Source organism: Bos taurus, chromosome 9 (assembly GCF_002263795.3).
Source record: "Bos taurus isolate L1 Dominette 01449 registration number 42190680 breed Hereford chromosome 9, ARS-UCD2.0, whole genome shotgun sequence".
Taxonomy (NCBI): Eukaryota; Metazoa; Chordata; class Mammalia; order Artiodactyla; family Bovidae; genus Bos; species Bos taurus.
Window position 1 is genome coordinate 8,912,711 of NC_037336.1, and position 23,387 is coordinate 8,936,097.

General features: G+C 41.0%; 1 protein-coding gene across 1 annotated transcript in view; it reads left to right on the forward strand.

Annotated features, from left to right (window-relative positions):
• The window catches only part of COL19A1 (collagen type XIX alpha 1 chain), a 431,873-nt gene that overhangs the window by 46,582 nt on the left and 361,904 nt on the right, over positions 1-23,387 (forward strand). The window contains exons 4-5 of the mRNA XM_015472743.3: positions 17,293-17,416; positions 19,407-19,682. Coding sequence (XP_015328229.2) covers positions 17,293-17,416; positions 19,407-19,682 — 400 coding nt within the window. The remainder of the gene's footprint in view (positions 1-17,292; positions 17,417-19,406; positions 19,683-23,387) is intronic.

Sequence of the window (23,387 nt, forward strand, 5' to 3'; positions counted from 1 at the left end):
ACAAACCCATAGTCAATATATTACCCAATGGTGAGAATCTGAATGCCTCCCTGCTAAAATCTGAAAGAAGACCAGGATGCCTACTCTCATGACATCTCTTCAACATAGTATTGGAATTCTTAGCCACAGCAATTAGACAAGAAAAAGAAAAGGTATTGGAATTGGTAGGGAAGAGGTAAAATTGTCATTATATACAGTTGACATGATAATATATATAGAAAACCCTAAAGATTCCAAATAAAAGCTGTTAGAACTGATAAATGAATTTAGCAAGGTAGCAAGATACAAGATTAACAGGATTAACAGGATTTGGTTGCATTTCTTTACACTAACAATGAAATATCAGAAAGTGAATGTAAAAAAATAATGCCTTTTAAATCATACCCCTCCCCCAAAATAAAATACTTAGGAATAAACCTCACCAAGGAGGTGAAGAACTTATATGCTGAGAACTACAAAACATTAGTAAAGGAAATTAAAGATGATTTAAAGAAATGAAGACTTCCCTGGTGGCTCAAACGGTAAAGCATCTGTCTACAATGTGGGAGACCCAGGTTTGATCCCTGGGTTGGGAAGATCCGCTGGAGAAGGAAAAGGCAATCCACTCCAGTACTATTGCCTGGAAAGTCCCATGGACAGAGGAGCCTGGTAGGCTACAGTCTATGGGGTCGCAAAGAGTCGGACATGACTGAGCAACTTCACTTAAAGAAATGAAAAGATATCCCATGCTTTTAGATTGGAAGAATTGATATTGTTTAAATGACTATATTACACAAAGCAATCTACAGATTTAATGTGATCTCTATTAAATTACACATGATATTTTCACAGAAATAGATCAAGTAATTCCAAAATTTACATAGAATCATAAAAGACCAGAATTACCAAAGGAATCCTGAGGAAAAAGAACAAAGCAAGATGCATAACTCTCACAGACTTCAGACTATACTATAAGGTGATGGTAATCAAATAGTATGGTACTGACACAGAAACCAATGTACCTATCAGTGGAACAGAATAGACAGCAAAGAAATAAACCCATACACTTAGAGTCAGTTGATCTTCAACAAAAGAGGCAAGAATATACAATGGTGAAAAGACAGTCTCTCCAGCAAGTGGTTTTGGGAAAGCTGGACAGCCACATGCAAATCAATAATGTTAGAACACCCCCTCACACCATTCACAAAAACTCAAAATGGATTAAAGACCTACATATAAGACAAGACACCATAAAACTCATAAATTGTACCAGTGTTTTTTTTTAGTTCAATCTCCCAAGGCAAAGGAAATAAAAGCAAAAATAAACAAATGAGATCTAATAAAATGTATAAGCTTTTACACAGCAAAGGAAAGCCCAAAAGGAAACCATAAGCAAAGTCAAAAAGACAACTTACAGACTGGCAGAAAATATTTGCTAATGATGTGACCAACCAGTGATTAATTTACAGTATATATAAACAACTCATACAACTCAACAACAAAAAACAGACCCAATCAAAAAATGAGCAGAAGACCTAAATAGATATTTCTCCAAAGACATACAGATGGCCAACAGACACAAGAAAAATGCTCAACATGCTAATTATTAGAGAAATGCAAATCAAACCTACAATGAAGTGTCACCCAACACTGGTCAGAATGGACATCATGAAAAGTCTACAAACAACAAATTCTGGAGGGGATGTGGTGAGAATGTAAATTGGTGCAGTCACTATGGAAAACAGTATGGAGGTTCCTTAAAAAACTAAAATAGAGTTGCCATAGGATCCCACAATCCCACACCTGGACATACATCCATACAAATCTATAATTCAAAAGTACAGGCACTCCTATGTTCAAAGCATCGTTAATTACATTAGCCATGTAATTAGAAAGACAAGACATGGAAACATGGACAAGACAACCATGGAAAGACAAGACATGGAAACAACCTAAGTGTCCAAATACAGGTGAATGGATTTCGAAGATGTATCTTCTTTATCCATTCACACACACACACACACACACACACACACACACTGGAATACTTCTAAGCCATCAGTCCAATTCAGTCGCTCCATCGTGTCCAACTCTTTGCAACCCCATGAACCACAGCACACCAGGCCTCCCTATCCATCACCAACTCCCAGAGTCCACCCAAATCCATGTCGAGTCAGTGATGCCATCCAATCATCTCATCCTCTGTCATCTCCTTCTCCTCCTGCCCTCAATATTTACCAGCATCAGGGTCTTTTCCAATGAGTCATTTCTTTGCATCAGGTGGCCAAAGTACTGGAGCTTCAGCTTCAACAGCAGTCCTTCCAATGAACACCCAGGATTGATCTCCTTTAGGATGAACTGGTTAGATCTCCTTGCAGTCCAAGGGACTCTCAAGAGTCTTCTCCAACACCACAGTTCAAAAGCATCAATTCTTCGGCACTTAGCTTTCTTCACAGTCCAACTCTCACATCCATACATGACCACTGGAAAAACCATAGCCTTGACTAGACGGACCTTTGTTGGCAAAGTAATGTCTCTGCTTTTTAATATGCTGTCTAAGTTGGTCATAACTTTCCTTCCAAGGAGTAAGCACCTTTTAATTTCATGACTGCAATCACCATCTGCAGTGGTTTTGGAGCCCAGAAAAATAAAGTCTGACACTGTTTCCACTGTTTCTCCATCTATTTGCCATGAAGTGATGGGACCGGATGCCATGATCTTAGTTTTCTGAATGTTGTGCTTTAAGCCAACTTTTTCACTCTCCTCTTTCACTTTCATCAAGAGGCTCTTTAGTTCTTCTTCACTTTCTGCCATAAGGGTGATGTCATCTGGATATCTGAGGTTATTGATATTTCTCCCGGCAATCTTGATTCCAGCTTGTGCTTCCTCCAGCTCAGTGTTTCTCATAATGTACTCTGCATATAAGTTAAATAAACAGGGTGACAGTATACAGCCTTGACATATTCCTTTTCCTATTTGGAACCAGTCTCTTGTTCCATGTCCAGTTCTAACTGTTGTTTCCTGACCTGCATACATGTTTCTCAAGAGGCAGGTCAGGTGGTCTGGTATTCCCATCTCTTTCAGAACTTTCCACAGTTTATTGTGATCCACACAGTCAAAGCCTTTGGTATAGTCAATAAAGCAGAAATAGATGTTTTTCTGGAACTCTCTTTCTTTTTTGATGATCCAACAGATGTTGGCAATTTGATCTCTTGTTCCTCGGCCTTTTCTAAAACCAGCTTGAACCAGCTTGAAGTTCATGGTTCATGTATTGCTGAAGCCTGGCTTGGATAATTTTGAGCATTACTTTACTAGCGTGTGAGATAAGTGCAATTGTGCAGTAGTTTGAGCATTCTTTGGCATTGTCTTTCTTTGGGATTGAATTGAAAACTGACCTTTTCCAGTCCTGTGGCCACTGCTAAGTTTTCCAAATTTGCTTACATATTGAGTGCAGCACTTTCACAGCATTATCTTTCAGGATTTGAAATATTTCAACTGGAATTCCATCACCTCCACTAACTTTGTTTGTAGTGATGCTTCCTAAGGCCCACTTGACTTCACATTCCAGGATGTCTGGCTCTAGGTGAGTGTGAGTGATCACACCATCGTGATTATCTGGGTCATGAAGATCTTTTTTGTACAGTTCTTCTGTGTATTCTTGCCACCTCTTCTTAATATCTTCTGCTTCTATTAGGTCCATACCATTTCTGTCCTTTATCGAGCCCATCTTTGCATGAAATGTTCCCTTGGTATCTCGAATTTACTTGAAGAGATCTCTAGTCTTTCCCATTCTCTTGTTTTCCTCTATTTCTTTGCATTGATCGCTGAGGAAGGCTTTCTTATGTCTCCTTGCTATTCTTTGGAACTCTGCATTCAAATGTGTATATCTTCCCTTTCCTCCTTTGCTTTTTGCTTCCCTTCTTTTCACAGCTATTTGTAAGGCCTCCTCAGACAGTCATTTTGCTTTTTTGCATTTCTTTTTCTTGGGGATGGTCTTGGTTCCTGTCTCCTGTACAATGTCATGAACCTCCGTCCATAGTTCATCAGGCACTCTGTCTATCAGATCTAATTCCTTAAATCTATTTCTCACTTCCACTGTATAGTCATAAGGGATTTGATTTAGACCTGACTGGTCTAGTGGTTTTCTCCATTTTCTTCAATTTAAGTCTGAATTTGGCAATAAAGAGTTCATGATCTGAGCCACAGTCTGCTCCCGGTCTTGTTTTTGCTGACTGTATAGAGCTTCTCCATCTTTGGCTGCAAAGAATATAATCAATCTGATTTTGGTGTTGACCATCTGGTGATGTCCATGTGTAGAGTTGTCTCTTGTGTTGTTGGAAGAGGGTGTTTGCTATCACCAGTGCGTTCTCTTGGCAGAACTCTATTAGCCTTTGCCCTGCTTCTTTCTGTACTCCAAGGCCAAATTTGCCTGTTACTCCAGGTGTTTCTTGACTTCCTACTTTTGCATTCCTGTCCCCTATAATGAAAAGAACATCTTTTTGGGATATTAGTTCTAGAAGGTCTTGTAGGTCTTCACAGAACTGTTCAACTTCAGCTTCTTCGGCATTACTGGTTGGGGCATAGACTTGGATTACCGTGATATTGAATGGTTTGCCTTGGAAACGAACTGAGATCATTCTGTCGTTTTTGAGGTTGCATCCAAGTACTGCATCTTGGACTCTTTTGTTGACTATGATGGCTACTCCATTTCTTCTAAGAGATTCCTGCCCACAGTAGTAGATATAATGGTCATCTGAGTTAAATTCACCCATTCCAGTCCATCTTAGTTTACTGATTCCTAGAATGTCTACATTCACTCTTGTCATCTCCTGTTTGACCGCTTGCAATCTGCCTTGATTCATGGACCTAACATTCCAGGTTCCTATGCAATATTGCTCTTTACAGCATCGAACTCTGCTTCCCTCACCAGTCCCATTTACAACTGGGTGTTGTTTTTGCTTTGGCAGCAACATGGATGGACCTATATAGATTATCACACTAAGTGAAGTAAATCATACTAATTGAGCAAACTCATAAGGTGGGAAAGTAGAAGGACGTGTGCTAATTCTTCATGAAAACTCCAAAATGCAACCAACCACTGAACAACCATCAGCAGGAGAATGTTGGATTCCACCCAAAAAAGATACTCCACATCCTAGGGCAAAGGATAAACCCCTAACAAGATGTTAGAGGCGGCAAAATCACATTTAGAATCAAACCTCGTACCCGCCAGAGACTCTTGGAGGGTTCAAGCAAAACCTTGTGTGCACCAGGACCCAGGGACACCACAGAAGACTGACCCTGACCTGCCTTTGAGTGTTTGAGTGTCTCCTGCGGAGGAACAGGTCAGTAGTGGTCTGCTGCGGGAACAGGAGCTCTGGCTGAGGCAGACTTGAGAGGGGCGGTATGTGAGCCCCACCATAGAGCCACTGAGCAGACAACCCACAAACTAGAAAACAATTATATCAAAGAAGTTCTCGCACTGTTGCAAAAGTTCTAGGGCCCACAACAGAATTCACAACCTGGTGATCCTGCAAAGGGACAGAGAACCCCCAAGGAATTTGACTTTGAAGGCCAGTGCGATTTGATTACAGAACTTCTACAGGACTAAGGAAACAGACTCTTGGAGGGCACAAACAAAACCTTGTGCACACCAGGACCCAGAAGAAAGGAGCAGTGACCCCTCATGAGACTGAGCCAGACTTGCTTGTGAGTGGCCAGGAGTCTCTGGCAGAGATGTGGGTCAACAGTGGTCTGCTGTGGGATCAGGGCACTTAATACAATAGTCCTGGCATAAATCCTTTGGAAGGAGTTATGACTCCATAGTCCTTTTGACTCCATTACCCCCACCATAGTTTGGCCTCAGGCCAAACTACAGGGAGGAAACACAGCCCCACCCATCAATAGAAAATTGGATTAAAGATTTACTGAGCATGGACCCACCCATCAGAGCAAGACCCATATTCCCCCACAGCCAGTCCCTCCCATCAGGAAGCTTCCACAAGCCTCTTACTTTATCCATCAGAGGGCGGACAGAATGGAAACCACAGTTACAGAAAACTAACCAAGCTGATCACATGGACACAGTCTTGTCTAACTCAATGAAACTATGAGCCATGCCATATAGGGCCACCCAGGACGAATGAGTCATGGTGGAGAGTTCTGGCAAAACGTGGTCCACTGGAAAAGGGAATGGCAAACCACTTCGGTACTCTTGCTTGAGAACCCATGAACAGTATGAAAAGGCAAAAAGATAGGACACAGAAAGATGAAATCCTCAGGTTGGTAGGTACTCAATAAGCTACAGTGGAGAAATACTTCCAGAAAGAATGAAAAGGCTGAGCCAAAATGAAAACAGCACCCAGTTGTGGATGTGACTGGTGAATGAAGTAAAGTCCAACGCTGTAAGAACAATACTGCATAGGACCCTGGAATGTTAGATTCATGAGTTAAGGTAAATTGGAAGTGGTCAACAGGAGATAGCAAGAGTGAACATCAACATTTTAGGAATCGGCAAACTAAAATGGACGAGAATGGGCAAATTTAATTCAGATGACCATTGTATCTACTACTGGGGGCAAGAACCCCTAACGAGAAATGGAGTAACCCTCAAAGTCAACAAAAGAGTCCAAAATGCAGTACCTGGGTGCAGTCTCAAAAACAACAGAATGATCTCTGTTCGTTTTCAAGGCAAACCACTCAGTATCATGGTAATGCAAGTCTATGCCCCAACTACTAATGCTGAAGAAGCTGAAGTTGAACAGTTCTATGAAGACCTACAAGACCTTCTAGAACTAACACCAAAAAAGATGTCAGTCTCATCATCAGGGACTGGAATGCAAAAGTAGGAGGTCAAGAGGTACATGGATTAACAGGCAAGTTTGGTCTTGGAGCACAAAATGAAGCAGGGCAAAGGCTAACAAAGTTTTGCCAAGAGAATGCACTGGTTATAGCAAACACCCTCTTCCAACAACACAAGAGACAACTCTACACATGGACATCACCAGATGGTCAATACTGAAATCAGATTGATTATATTCTTTGCAGCCAAAGATGGAGAAGCTCTATACAGTCAGCAAAAACAAGACCAGGAGCTGACTGTGGCTCAGATCATGAACTCCTTATTGCCAAATTCAGACTCAAATTGAAGAAAGTGGGGAAAACCACTAGATCATTCAGCTATGACCTAAATCAAATTCCTTATGATTATGTAGTGGAAGTGGAAAATAGATTCAAGGGATTAGAACTGATACACTGGTAGACATAGTGCCTGAAGAACTATGGATGGAGGTTCATAACATTGTACAGAAGGCAGTGATCAAAATCATCCCCATGAAAAAGAAATGCGAAAAGGGAAATGGTTGTCTGAGGAGGGTTACAAAGTGTTGAGAAAAGAAGAGAAGCAAAAGGCAAAGGAGAAATTGAAAGATATGAATGCAGAGTTCTGAAGACTATTCAGGAGAGATTAAAAAAAATTTTTTTAAAGGCCTTCCTAAGTGATCAGTACAAGGAAATAGGGGAAAATGATAGAAAGAGAAAGACTAGGGATCTCTTCAAGAAAATTAGAGATACCAAGGGAATAGTTCATGCAAAGATGGGCACAATAATGGACAGAAATGGTATGGACCTAAAAGAAGCATAAGATATTAAGAAGAGTTGGCAAGAATACATAGAAGAACTATACAAAAAGATCTTTATGACCCAGATAATGACAATGGTGTGATTACTCACCTAGAGCCAGACATCCTGGAGTGTGAAGTCAAGTGGGCCTTAGGAAGCATTACTACAAACAAAACTAATGGAGGTGATGGAATTCCAGTTGAACTCTTTCAAATCCTAAAAGATGATGCTGTGAAAGTGCTGCAGTCAATATGGCCGCAAATTTGGAAAACTCACCTGTGGCCACGAGATTGGAAAAGCTCAGTTTTCATTTCAATCCCAAAGAAAGGCAATGCCAAAGAATATTCTAACTACCACATAATTGCACTCATCTCACACGCTAGCAAAGTAGTGCTCAAAATTGTCCAAACTAGGCTTCAGCGGTACATGAACTGAGAAGTTATAGATGGTCCAGCTAGATTTAGAAAAGGTAGAAGAACCAGAGATCAAATTGCCAACATCTGCTGGATCACAGAAAAAGCAAGAGCATTCCGGAAAAGCATCTACTTCTGCTTCATTGACTACGTTAAAATCCTTTGACTTTGTGGATCACAACAAACTGTGGAACATTCTTAAAGAGAATTCTGTATGTAGGTAAAGAAGCTACAGTTTGAACCAAACATGGAACAAGACTGGTTCAAAATTGGGGAAGAAATACATCAAGGCTGTATATTGTTACCCTGCTTATTTAACTTATATGCAGAGTACATCATGAGAAATGCTGAGCTGGAGGAAGCACAAGCTGGAATCAAGATTGTCGGGAGAAATCAATAACCTCAGATATGCAGATGACACCACCCTTATGGCAGAAAGCTAAGAGGAACTAAAGAGCCTATTGATGAAAATGAAAGAGGAGACTGAAAAAGCTGGCTTAAAACTCATTCAAAAACGAGGATCATGGCATCTGGTCCCATTACCTATGGCAGATAGATGGGGAACAATAGAAGCAGTGACAGACTTAATTTTTTGGGGCTTCAAAATTCACTGCAGATGGTGACTGCTGCCATGAAATTAAAATACACTTGCTCCTTGGAAGAAAAGCTATGACCAACCTAGACAGTATATTAAAAAGCAGAGTCATTACTTTACCAGCAAAGGTCCGTCTAGTCAAAGCTATGGTTTTTCCAGTAGTCATGAATGGATGTGAGAGTTGGACTGTAAAGAAGGTTGACCATCGAAAATCTGATGCTTTTAAACTGTGGTGTTGGAGAAGACTCTTGAGAGTCCCTTTTCTGCAAGAAGATCAAACCAGTCAATCCTAAAGGAAGTCAGTCCTGTGTGTTTATTGAAAGGACTGATGCTGAAGCTGAAGCTTCAACTCTTTGGCCACCTGATGTGAAGAACTGACTCATTGGAAAAGACCCTTATGCTGGAAAACATTGAAGGCAGGAGGAAAAGAGGATGATAGAGGATGAGGTGGTTGGATGGCATCATTGACTCGAGGGACATGAGTCTGAGCAAGCTCTGGAAGTTGGTGATGCACAGGGCAGTATGGCGTGCTGCAGTCCATGGTGTTGCAAAGAGTCAGACACGACTGAGTGACTGAACTAAACTGAACTGAAGGGTAGTAATTTAGAAAGAGAACCACAAATACCTTATGATGTCACTTACATGTAGAATCTAAAATATGACACAAATCAGTATATCTATGAAATAAAAACATAGGCACAGATACAGAGAACAGACTTGTAGTGCCAAGGCAGATGAGCGGTAGGGGAGAGAAAGGTTGGGAGTTTTGGACTAGCAGATGCAACCTATTATATATAGGATGGATAAACAACAAGGTCCTAATGCATACCACAGGAAACTCTATTCAGTATCTCATGACAAACCATAACAGAAAAGAATGTGAAAAAGAATAAATATATGTATAATACACACACATATTGTATCACACACACACACATATATATGTAAGTGTGTCACTTTGCTGTACAGAAGATATTAACACCATATGGTAAATCAAGAATACTTCAATAAAATAAAAAATAAAGATGGCAATGGAAAAAGTAAGCTATTATATAAGAATAAGTATAACACAGAGAATATAACTAATGTTTTATAATAGTAACCATAATAAGATTATAACTTATAAAAATTGGAAATCCCCATATTGCACACCTGTAAGATATACTGTACATCAACTATATAACTTATACTGTACACCAAGTCAACTCACAGAACTGAAGGGAGAAATAAACAATTCAACAGTAGTAGTTGGAGACTTTAATACCCCATTTTAAAAATCAATAGAACATTAGACAGGAGATTAGTAAGGAAATAGAAGCCTTGAGCAAATATACAAGCCAATTACACCTAACAGACTGTAGAACATTCCACCCAACAACAGAACAATACACATTTTTCTCAACTGCACATGGAACTTTCTCCAGAGTAGGCCATATATTATGTTATAAAAAGCAAGGCTCAGTGATTTAAAAGGACTGAATCCTTCCCACTGTTATAGGATTTTAAAAGCAATCCCATTCCTAATAATACTTTTTCCATTCATAACCTTGAGTTCTAATTTTGTCCAGGCACTGTATTTACCTACTGTCTTCCAATTTATATCATTTCCTTTTATTTTCTGTGAATGTTTTTCCTCTACTGATTTTAAAAACCAATTTGGGCAGGAAATTCCCTTTTACCATCTTTATAAGCCTCCGTGGGTATTCAAGAAACATTTGTGCATATCCAAACTTTGCTAACTAGCAGTCGTTGATTTGGTTTTGCACGATGTTGGTCTGGACAGTGTTTATGAAAAATCCGAAATAAGTGCCCAAATTAAAACTCTAAGCTTTTCAGAAAAAAATCTGGGTTTTTGGCTTAAAAAATTGGGCTGAACTGGTAACACTGGACCTGCTTCCCTATATGGTAAGAGGTGGGGAAGCTAATTAGCAGCTGTTCCTGTGACTGGGCTGGGCTCTACATTTCCCTTAGTCTACATGCATGTCCTCTACATGAGGACAGCTACCAATGCTGTTAGCAACTCACTTGCTCTATTAGCTTTTCCTATAGAATTCTTATGAAAAAAGTGAAAATTTCTTATATGGACACTTTTATTCATGATAGAAAATCTAAAGCTAGACTTAGAAGGGGCCATGTGTTATTTTTCATTTTGTTTTTGTTTTCAGATATTTAAACCTGAATTACATTCATAAACTGATTCCTTTAATAATATTTATTGAGTGCCACCTTGCTTACTATTCTAGATGCTGGTGGATAGGATAAACAAAGAACCTCGGGAAGCTTACATTCTAGTTTCCTGGCTGGGCTCTAAAGCCATGTGGTTGTGACTCTTGGTTTATATTATTGAGGGAAGGATGTCTTCAGTGTTAAAACCTTCAGAAGGATGGAGGGTAGTGAGGATTGAGAAGAGACCAGTGGGTTAGGTGATTGGGAATGATTTAGTTCATAGGTGGGGGGTGAAGAGGTGTGGTTGACTGATTTTATTAGTTTTACTCAAAGGACATTAAAGACAGATCAGCACAGAGACATCTGCCATCGTGCTGATCAGAAGCTAGTAATAGAAACAAACACTTTCGAAGTCAACATTTTGGGTTCTCAAACATGGTGCCAGGTCTCTCCTTCTGTCCTCCTCACTCTGGTGAGATTTTTCGGTTGGGCAGCCATGCTGACCAGAGCTGACCCTATAGAGTGCCCCCTTTTATTCTTCCCACTGTCTTGCAGTCTCTTCAGCAATCTTACTGGCTTACTAGCGACAGCCCTGCAGTCTGTGTTGGCATAGGTGATGTGCAGGGAGCTAAAGGTCCCAGCCGCCCTCGGACACCCGTCAGTCACTATGTGGCGAAGGTGACTGGCACCATTAGTTAGATGTGAACAAGGCTACCTGGGAGCAGCAGCGCACCAGTGACCCGCAGAACCACCAGCACATGGCCATGTACACAGAGATTGCATGCTCCTAATGACTTTCCATATCGGAAAGAACTCTGCATGAGAAGTCGCAGGAAATGGCCTGCGGCCCCACTCCCTCGCCACTAGCCATCTGGGTGACAGTGTCCCTGGGTGAAGAGTGAGGAGCAGAACTCCAGGTCGTCTGGACTCCAGCAGCGGGGGAGTACTCACCGTGGGTCTGCATGGAGGTGGGAGTGGCGGGGGCTGCAGTCCTGCCATGTGGGAGCTTGGGTAGGGAAGGAGGAGCTCAAGGACCACGCCCTGGGACACACTTCTCTGGGGCTGGACTCGGGACAGTGGCTCAGGACACTGTCCTCTGGGGCCGGACCCCACGTCCCAAGCATGCCGGGTCTGGAGTGTGGAGGAAGGAGACAAGCCCCAGGATTGGGTTGCAGGGGCATCCCGCAGAACCACCCTGTGCCCTGTCCCTCAGAACCACTGTGGGCCCTGTCTCTCGGACAGTATGTAGCTCCATTCTGGCCAGTCCTCCCCGAGTGTGGTCTCAGCCCCAGGCAGCTTGGGAAAGACACTGCTCTTCCACTCCCTTGATCAGTGCTCCCTCCTCGGTCTGCATCGAGCGTAAAAGGGACTTCTCAGGATATGTCAGCCAGGCCTTCCACCTGGCCTTCAGCTGCCATGGCACCTCCAGCCTCTTCTGTGACGCCAGTGACATCTTCCTGCAGAATTCAGTTCACTGCAGCCACTGTGCTGGCTGGTGGGTCACTTGACCTCTCCTCCATCCAGGTAATGGTGACCATGGCCTCGCCCACAGCATTTTCAACTCGCCTTCTTTAAGTTACCCAAAGAACCCTTCCCAAGGCCAAGATTTGGCCTAAAATCTTTGTCAGATCCCACCTGAAAGCTGTTCCTCAAGTGGCTCAAAGGTGCTCGGGACTTGGGTGTGCAAACAGAGTGCCCAGGGTTGTCAGTTTTCTCATTGGAGGAGATTTAGGCACAGGAATGGTGGAAACTGAAAGAGAAGGAGGTCATCTTTTTAGTGCGATATGGAGTGACAGATGGTGCTTCAATATTCCACACGCTCCAAAATGACCAGCTTGCCAATGTCTGGGTGAGGAGGAGTTAATAAAGTTTAAAAGGGGGTTATCGTCTCATTATTTCATTATTTTCCAACATCCCAATTAAAAGCAGAGACAGAAAATAAAAACAAAACAAAACAACACAAAAAAATCTGGCAAGCTTTCACAGCAGGGATATTCTAGAACTTCAAAGGAGACATTTCTGATGGGTTCTGTGAACAGTACAAATCCCAAAGTTACTCATTATGGATGGAAAATCCATTTGGAGATAAGTGCATCTGGTTCTTATATTAACTTCTTTTTAAAATTAGTTAATTTATTTTAATTGGAGGCTAATTACTTTACAAAATTGCGGTGGTTTCTGCCATACATTGACATGAATCAGCCATGGGTATACACGTGTCCCCCATCCTGAACCCCCCTCCCACCTCCCTCCCCATCCCGTCCCTCAGGGTCATCCCAGAGCACCGGCCCTGAGCACTCTGTCTCATGCATTGAACCTGGACTGGCGATCTACTTCACATTTCAATGCTATTCTCCCAAATCATCCTACCCTTGCACTCTCCCACAGAGTCCGAAAGTCCGTTCTTTACATCTGTGTCTCTCTTGCTCTCTCGCATATAGGGTCATCATTACCATCTTTATGAATTCCATATATATGTGTTAATGTATTGGTGTTTTTCTTTCTGACTTTCACTCTGTATAATCGGCTCCAGTTTCATCCACCTCATTAGAACTGATTCAAATGCATTCTTTTTAATAGCTGAGTAATACTCCATTGTGTATATGTATCACAGCTTTCTTATCCATTTGTCTGCTGATGGACATCTAGGTTGCTTCCATGTCCTGGCTATTGTAAACAGTGCTATGATGAACACTGGAGTACATGTGTGTCTTTCAGTTCTGGGTTCCTCGGTGTGTATGCCCGGCAGTGGGATCGCTGGGTCGTATGGCAGTTGAATGAACAGGCTGCTCTATCTTTGCCATTGGTGGCTGCAGCAGCTCCCAGCTCGTCTGGAGCTCGCCTCAGGAGGTCGCTGCCACTCACTGGTCCACTGAGGAGAGTTCTTTGATTTGGCTGGAAAAACAGCAACCTGCTGATTGGGTGAGGCTGTATCACGTGATGGTTGTCACGGAAGGAGTGTGCCGAGCATCCTCGTGAGAGCAGAAAGCGATGCTTCCAGATTGCAGGACAGCTGACCACTGAGGCCTATGACAGTGTAGGTGTTCCCAGTACTCGTTTAAGAGGTTTGATGGATATATACAGGTAATATTAATATACTGTTATAGTGAGGATGGAGAGAGCTTTGTCTATTTTACAGCAGGAAGAGGATGAAGATATGCGTATATTTATAAACCAAGGTAAGAGGGGTATTGGTGAGGGAGAGGTGGGAGACATAAATGGAGTTTGAACATATGAAGTACAAAAATGGTTGTAGAATGGGAGATGAAGCAACAGAGAAAGAGATGATACATTCTTGGAAGACAGGAAGCAGTGGAGTCACAAGCACAGAGGAAACTGCTAGGTGGGCGCCGTTGGCACATGGGCCAGGATACTTCCCCAGGCACCAGGAGAGGCTCAACCCAGGAGGAATCAGAGAGCGTCTGTGGAGGCTGGAAAGGATGTGTGTGTGTGTGTGTGTGTGTGTGTGTGTGTGTGTGTGCATGTGCGCATGCATGTGATGAAAATGAGATCCTGGGTTACTTCCTCATTCATCATCCAGCCAGACAAGAGAGCCAGATAGTCTCCGGGCTGGGCGTGAGCAGATTAGTGAAGAAGGTAAAACCAGAGTTTATATCTGTATCTGTGTATATACAGACCAACCTCCTTTTATTGTGTTTCACTTTCCTGCGCTTCACAGATATTGGTGATTTTTCTTTTTTTCCATATTGAAGGTTTGTGACATATGTGTGTTGTCAAATGATGGCTAGCATTTTTTCTTAGCAATAACATTTTATGTACATTTATAGATATAATAGAGTACAGTATTGTGTAAATACAACTTTTACATACACTAGGCAACCAGAAAACTTGTGTGACTCACTTTACTGCGATATTCACTTCATTCCAGTAATCTGGAACTAAGCCTGCAGTATTCCTGAGGTATGTTGTGTACATGTATGAACATATACATAGATGCATAATATGTGTGTGCATGTATTTAACCAAGTAAGAACTTTAGGCCAGCATAGCTTTTTCATATTTTTTCCTGATTTCCTTACTACACGTGACTTTGTCTCTAACACAAAGTGTAAAGCCAAAGCTCCAGAATTCCCCATGAGTTTGGTTGTCAGTTTCAGTGGAGCTTGGTGTGATATTCCCAGTGTCTGACTCTTTGCAACCCCATGGACCGTAGCCCGCCAGGATCGTCTGTCCATGGAATTCTTCAGGCAAGAATACTGGAGTGGGTTGACATTACCTTCTCCAGGGGATTTTCCTGACTCAGGGATCGAACCCAGGTCTCCTGCACTGAAGGCACATTCTTTACCGTCTGAGCCACCAGGGAAGTCCCAGTTAGTAGTTACTATCTCAATATATGATATTTTATGTATATAAACAACCTCTGGCCGTGTAAGCCTCAAGAGAATTTGTGTCTGCTACACATGATTGTTTAAAAGAAAAGCAAGATTCCTGCCTTGCCGAGTGTTTATATACAATGTGGTTAAGTTTATATTTTTGAGATTAGTTGTTTGTCAGTTGCTTCATTTACTATTATTTTCTCCCATTCTGAAGGCTGTCTTTTCACCTTGCTTATAGTTTCTTTTGTTGTGCAGAAGCTTTTAATTTTAATTAGATCCCATTTGTTTATTTTTGCTTTTATTTCCAATATTCTGGGAGGTGGGTCATAGAGGATCCTGCTGTGATTTGCAGCTCAATTCCAGAAAAATAAACGACCCAATCAAAAAATGGGCCAAAGAACTAAATAGACATTTCTCCAAAGAAAGACATACAGATGGCTCACAAACACATGAAAAGATGCTCAACATCACTCATTATCAGAGAAATGTGAATCAAAACCACTATGAGGTACCATTTCATGCCAGTCAGAATGGCTGTGATCCAAATGTCTACAAGCAATAAATGCTAGAGAAGATGTGGAGAAAAGGGAACCCTCTTACACTGTTGGTGGGAATGCAAACTAGTACAGCCACTATGGAGAACAGTGTGGAGATTCCTTAAAAAACTGGAAATAGAACTGCCATACAACCCAGCAATCCCACTGCTGGGCATACACACCGAGGAAATCAGAACTGAAAGAGACACATGTACCCCAATGTTCATTGCAGTGCTGTTTATAATAGCCAGGACATGGAAGCAACCTAGATGTCCATCAGCAGATGAATGGATAAGAAAGCTGTGGTACATATACACAATGGAGTATTACTCAGCTGTTAAAAAGAATACATTTGAATCAGTTCTAATGAAGTGGATGAAACTAGAGCTGATTATACAGAGTGAAGTAAGCCCGAAAGAAAAACACCAATACAGTATACTAATGCATATATATGGAATTTAGAAAGATGATAACGATAACCCTGTATGCGAGACAGCAGGAGACACAGATGTAAAGAACAGTCTTTTGGACTCTGTGGGAGAGCGAGGAGGGGGATGATTTGGGAGAATGGCATTGAAACATGTATAATATCATATAAGAAATGAATCGCCAGTCTAGGTTCGATACAGGATACAGGATACTTGGGGCTGGTGCACTGAGATGACCCAGAGGGATGGTATGGGGAGGGAGGTGGGAGGGGGGTTCAGGATTTGGAACACGTGTACACCCATGGCGGATTCATGTTGATGTATGGCAAAACCAATACAATATTGTAAAGTAATTAGCCTCCAATTAAAAAAATAAAAATAAATAAAAAAATAAAATCCTGACTTTGTAGAGGAAAAAAAACAACAATGTGGTTAAGTTTAAAAGTCAACATGAAGGAATGTGTTTCTCCATGTTTTCCAAGGAAAATCTAAATATAATGTGTGTTCACTGTGAATTTTTCCCCCAAAGTTTCTTCATGGATCCAGTGAGACCAGTATTTTGAAACAAGATTTAGGCAAAAGTATACTTGGACTGTCTTTAGGCTTCTCTCTGCTACCTAGGAAGAATTTGAGTATTTTTATTTCCTGTAAGAATGAAAAAATCAGCTAAAATGCCTTTATGATATTTAGTTTCAGTCTTAAATTGATACCTAGGAAATCAGAATTAGGAATTTATTTTGCAAGAGTTTAATGTGGTAAAACTTCTTTGGAATAATATACATGTAATTGTTAATAGTTCTCTTTAAAATCCCCTGTACTTCTCTCTACTAATAAAACCAGGAGATAGTATCTATTTTCTTTATAATTGTCTGCTGTTTGCAAGACTGCAGTGAATTCCGAGATTCTATGGGAATATCTTGTTGAGTAAAGGAATATCACCCCACAGTACAATAGTCTGAAAGTTGCTCACTTTTACATACCTCAAGCTTTAGCAACACTTTATCAGGAAATTTATAAAAAGGGAAAGAACAGGATAAAAATTCCATAGGTAACTGTAGGTGTGACTGCTTCTGTATTCATTAGGTAGATAACTAATGAGTTATAAATTCATTGAGAAAATACAGCTGAGATACTGAGTTGTAGAAACCTTCATACTGAGATACTCTGTCCTTGCCTCCTTCAGTTTCCACACAATGGTTCTTTGTTTTCCTCCCACAGTAAGATATTTCCCAAAGGCCTTCCTGAGGAGTTCGCCATAGCTGCCATGTTTCGGGTGCGAAGGAGCGCAAAGAAGGAACGGTGGTTCCTGTGGCAGGTTTTAAACCAGCGCAACATGCCACAGGTAAGGACGGAACCAGAGAGGTATGCTGATGAGTGTTCTCTCTTGAAACTGTGGGCATAAATTTGGGAGCAGACCTCATATAGGAGTATTCTTTTAGAGGAATCATCCACAGGAAATGCAAGTATTCTTAGCGTTCGGGGTGCGGGGTGGTGTCTCACTGAGATACATAATTGGAGAGCCTGGTGGGTGAGACAAGATTAGAGTTTTGTTTTGTCTTGTTTTTTTTCTGGATTCCTGTTTTGTCTGAAGGCACTCAAACTGACTGCCCTTTCTGTACAACTGCTTCATTGACGCCAAGTGCATCTCACTAACAACTTCTTCATCTCCTATCATTTCTGATATCTCCTATTATATATTTAAAAGCTGTTAATTGTTTCATCTGACATCCCTAATGAATTAGGGAATGAGATATAAATATTGATTCCATCAATAGAAAATAATTGGACACATGCTAGATGCTAGTTAGTGACAAAATAAGACATTGGCAAAGCATGATTCCTGTTCTCAGGGAGCCTAAGGTCTGGGGATGCCACACCGGAGCATGATCGCAGGGTAGCGGTGGCCGAAGACAGTTTGGAGTTGGGTGAGAACTGTGGGAGTGTGGAAGAGACAACTCCCCAAGATGGCCCATGAAGGGAGCGGGGATCTAGGAACACTTGTGAGAGAGGTTGGTCAGAAAGGAAGGGAGCAGGTACTCCAGGGAGTGAAGGTAAACATCACGGTTACTGATGGGCATCATCTATCTGTGTTTATTTCTGTACATATCCATCAAAATGTTTTTATTACCATACGTGAAATAGATTGCCACTCCAGGTTCGATGCATGATACAGGATGCTCACAGCTGGTGCACTGGGATGACCCAGAGGGATGGGATGGGGAGGGAGGAGGGAGGGGGGTTCAGGATGGGGAACACATGTACACCCATGGCTGACTCGTGTCAATGTATGGCAAAACCCACTACAATATTGTAAAGTAATTAGTGTCCAATTAAAATTAATTAATTTTTAAAAAATTTTAAAAAGTGTTTTTCATTTTACTGATCTTTTATATCTGTTATCATAGTCAGAATTTTATGATGGAAATATGACTTGAACAGGAAGAATATGCACTCTGTGAAAATGTATTTTCTCTGCACCATGCAAATCATCAAAGGTTAAAGAGGTTGATCTCAGTTTCCATGCTAAGGGAAGTGATCATCTCTTATTTTTATTATTATTATTATTATTTTTTACTTTACAATATTGTATTGGTTTTGCCGTACATCAACATGCATCCGCTATGGGCGTACACGTGTTCCCATCCTGAACCCCCTCCCACCTCCCTCCCCATACCATCCCTCTGGGTCATCCCAGTGCACCAACCCCAAGCTTCCTGTATCCTGCATCGAACCTGGACTGGCGATTCATATCTTATATGATATTATACATGTTTCAATGCCATTCTCCCAAATCATCCCCCCCTCCTTCTCCCACAGAGTCCAAAAGACTGTTCTATACATCTGAGTCTCTTTTGCTGTCTCGCATACTGGGTTGTCATTACCATCTCTCTAAATTCTATATATATGTGTTAGTATACTGTATTGGTGTTTTTCTTTCTGGCTTACTTCACTCTGTATAATAGGCTCCAGTTTCATCTACCTCATTAGAACTGATTCAAATGTATTCATCTCTTATTCTTTTTACATTAGTAACATTTAATTCTTGAATTACTTATACAGAGTTTTTTTATACACACACACACATATACTCCTAGATGTCCTCTCACAAAAGGAGCATACTGCACTCACCAAATACCACATATTTAAATCATTTTTGTAGCTGGATGTTTACTGTTCTTTTATGTTAAGAAATCTGATGGACACAAATGTCATTTAGAACATTTTACTGAGTGCCCCAGTTTTACTAACATGAAACTTGAGTTTTTATTTGTATCTTTAATAATTTTTAAAACTGAATTTCAAACATTTAAAGATAATTTGCATTTTTGCAGGTTTCTGTAATAGTTGATGGTGGAAGGAAGGTGGTGGAATTGATGTTCCAAGCTGCCGAGGGAGATGTGTTGAACTACATTTTTAAAAATCAAGAACTCCGTTCTTTGTTTGATCGTCAGTGGCATAAACTGGGCTTTGGTATACAATCCCAGGCCATTGCACTCTATGTGGACTGTAACTTAGTTGCAAGCCGACACACTGACAGAAACGGCACAGTGGACTTCCGTGGGAGGACTGTTATTGCTGCCCGAGCTTCAGATGGCAAACCTGTGGATGTGAGTTGTGGACTAGTAACTTTTATAACTTTAAAGAAAATGTCTTATTAAAACCTTTTTGCCTTTAATAGCTATATATTTCTTTCTCAACACTGCTTAATTTGCTATCGGATGTGTGAAGCATAGCTATGTATTTCCAGTCATATTTTCACATATATTATTTTCTATCTGTTTTCACTTATTTTTCTCTAGCCTGTGAATTTGAAAGAACTAGGTAATGCCTTAAAAATAAAGTTATTAAAATTAAATTTTAGTAAAAATTGAAAATATTATACAAAACTAAGCTTGATCTAGGCTTCCCAGGTACTTCAGATGGTAAAGAATCTGCCTGCCATGCAGGAGACCTGGGCTCGATCCCTGGGTTGGGAAGATCCCCTGAAGAAGGGAATGGCAATACTCTCCAGTATTCTTGCCTGGAGAATTCCATGGACAGAGGAGCCTGGTAGGCTACAGTCCATGGGGTCGCAAAGAGTCAAACATGACTGAGCACCTAACACATACATACACGTAAGTTTGATCTAAGTTCATATGCTTTGAATAGAAAGTCTGGAAAAAGATGAAGTTAAATGGTTCCAGATTATCTGAAGTTTACATTCAAGAACAATAGGCTCTTTATTCATCCTCAGATTCACAAGTGTTTGTATTGCAAACTATTTTTCATTAATCCATAACGGTTTTTCAGAGTTTTGTTGGATAAAAGGGGAGGGGAAGTATATCTAAATTTGATGACTTCATGTGTTCTTATGGGTGGAATGATGGAAAAACCCATACAAATAATCTGAGTGCAGACCACCAACAGGAATTGTTAACACAAAGCACTTCACAGTTAGGTTTTATTTCAAAAGTATGATTCTGTGCAAGTACATGTTTGGCTAGCATATTATTTTTAAAAGTTTCTGTGGAAGACATCAGAGATAGATGACAGATAGATATATAGACAGATATTACACAATAGAATGGGACAGACTAGAGATCTCTTCAAGAAAATTAGACATACCAAGGGAACATTTCATGCAAAGATAGGCTCAATAAAGGACAGAAATGGTATGGACCTAATAGAAGCAGAAGATATTAAGAAGAGGTGGCAAGAATACACAAAAGAACTGTACAAAAAAGACCTTCATGACCCAGATAATCACAATGGTGTGATCACTGACCTAGAGCCAGACATCCTGGAATGTGAAGTCAAGTGGGCCTTAGGAAGCATCACTACAAACAAAGCTAGTGGAGGTGATGGAATTCCAGTTGAAATATTTCAAATCCTAAAAGATAATGCTGTGAAAGTGCTGCACTCAATATGTCAGCAAATTTGGAAAACTCAGCAGTGGCCACAGGACTGGAAAAGGTCAGTTTTCATTCCAATCCCAAAGAAAGGCAATGCCAAAGAATGCTTAAACTACCCCACAATTGCACTCATCTCACACACTAGTAAAGTAATGCTCAAAATTCTCCAAGCCAGGCTTCAGCAATACGTGAACCATGAACTTCCAGATATTCAAGCTGGTTTTAGAAAAGGCATAGGAACCAGAGATCAAATTGCCAACATCTGCTGGATCATCGAAAAAGCAAGAGAGTCCTAGAAAAACATCTATTTCTGCTGTATTGACTATGCCAAAGCCTTTGACTTGTGTATCACAATAAACTGTGCAAAATTTTAAAAGTGATGGGAATACCAGACCACCTGACCTGCCTCCTGAGAAATCTGTATGCACGTCAGGAAGCAACAGTTAGACCTGGACATGGAACAACAGACTGGTTCCAAATAGGAAAAGGAGTATGTCAAGGCTGTATATTGTCACCCTGCTTATTTAACTTATATGTAGAGTACATCATGAGAAATGCTGGGCTGGAGGAAGCACAAGCTGGAATCAAGATTGCCGGGAGAAATATCAATAACCTCAGATATGCAGAGGACACCACCTTTATGGCAGAAAGTGAAGAAGAACTAAAGAGCTTCTTGATGAAAGTGAAAGAGGAGAGTGAAAAAGTTGGCTTAAAACTCAACATTCAGAAAACTAAGATCATGGTATTTAGTCCCATCACTTCATGGCAAATAGATGGGGAAACTGGCTGTTTATATTTTTATTTTATATTTTATATAGTGGCTGACTATATTTTTCTGGGCTCTAAAATCACTGCAGATGGTGATTGAAGCCATGAAATTAAAAGACACTTACTCCTTGGAAGGAAAGTTATGACTAACCTAGACAGCATATTAAAAAGCAGAGACATTACTTTGCCAACAAAGGTCCGTCTAGTCAAGGCTATGATTTTTCCAGTGGTCATGTATGGATGTGAGAGTTGGACCATAAAGAAACCTGAGCGCTGAAGAATTGATGCTTTTGAACTGTGGTGTTGGAGAAGACTCTTGAGAGTCCCTTGGACTACAAGGAGATCCAACCAGTCCATCCTAAAGGAGATCAGTCCTGGGTGTTCATTGGAAGGACTGATGTTGAAGCTGAAACTCCAACACTTTGGCCACCTGATGCGAAGAGCTGACTCATTTGAAAAGACCCTGATGCTGGGAAAGATTGAAGGCAGGAGGAGAAGGGGACAATAGAGGATGAGATGGTTGGATGGCATCACCGACTCAATAGACATGGGTTTGGGTAAACTCTGGGAGTTGGTGATGCACAGGGAGGCCTGGCATGCTGTGGGACTTGGGGTTTCAAAGAGTCTGACACGACTGAGCAACTGAACTGAACTGAACTGAACTGAATGACAACAGTCCTAGGCAAACCTTTCAGAAACGTCTCTCCAAAGTCAGAGGAGGAATTGGGTCTTAGCAGCTAAACCTGAGATGTGACTTCCAGCAGTGGGAGCAAATAGGAAATGATCCTCAGGGAATTCCGAGGACAATAGTAGGGAGTGATGGTTGCTCTTGCTGGAAACACTGCTGTTGAGTGGAATCTGCATGGCTGCTGCTGCTGCTGCTAAGTCGCTTCAGTCGTGTCCAACTCTGTGCGACCTCATAGACGGCAGCCCACCAGGCTCCCCCGTCCCTGGGATTCTCCAGGCAAGAACACTGGAGTGGGTTGCCATTTCCTTCCCCAATGCATGAAAGTGAAAAGCGAAAGTGAAGTCGCTCAGTCGTCTCCGACTCTGAGCGACCCCATAGACTGAAGCCTACCAGGATCCTCCATCCATGGGATTTTCCAGGCAAGAGTACTGGAGTGGGGTGCCATTGCCTTCTCCGCCTGCATGGCTAGTGAGGGCAAAGTGGGGAACTGCGGGAACCAAAGAGCTTTAGGATTAGGAGGCTGCAATGAGAGAAGAACAAGTTATTGCAAGAGTGGGTTCTGGCTGAGACCTCTGCTCTGGAGATTGAGTATTGTGTCCTGTGTTTCATTAACTTATTACTCAAGGAAACAATCTGAGACTAAAGAATATCTGTGTGTCCTGATAAAAACACACAGTGTGAACATTGTCGCTTTACAATGGTTTTATGGTTTAATGTGGAATCTTAGTTCACTTAAGAATAATATTAAACCATTATCACAATGATGGAGCTTTTAAAAGAGATATTCACTATTTAAGTTGGACAAGTAAAATACATTTTATTTTTCAAAGATTGTTAATCCTACTAAAACTCTAAGTAGACTAATTATTTTTATCATCTCCATAAAAACTCTGTGATTTATAAGATCTGTTGTAATGTGAAAGTGTTTTGTTTATTCAGAATGTAATTTATTGATAAAAAACTTC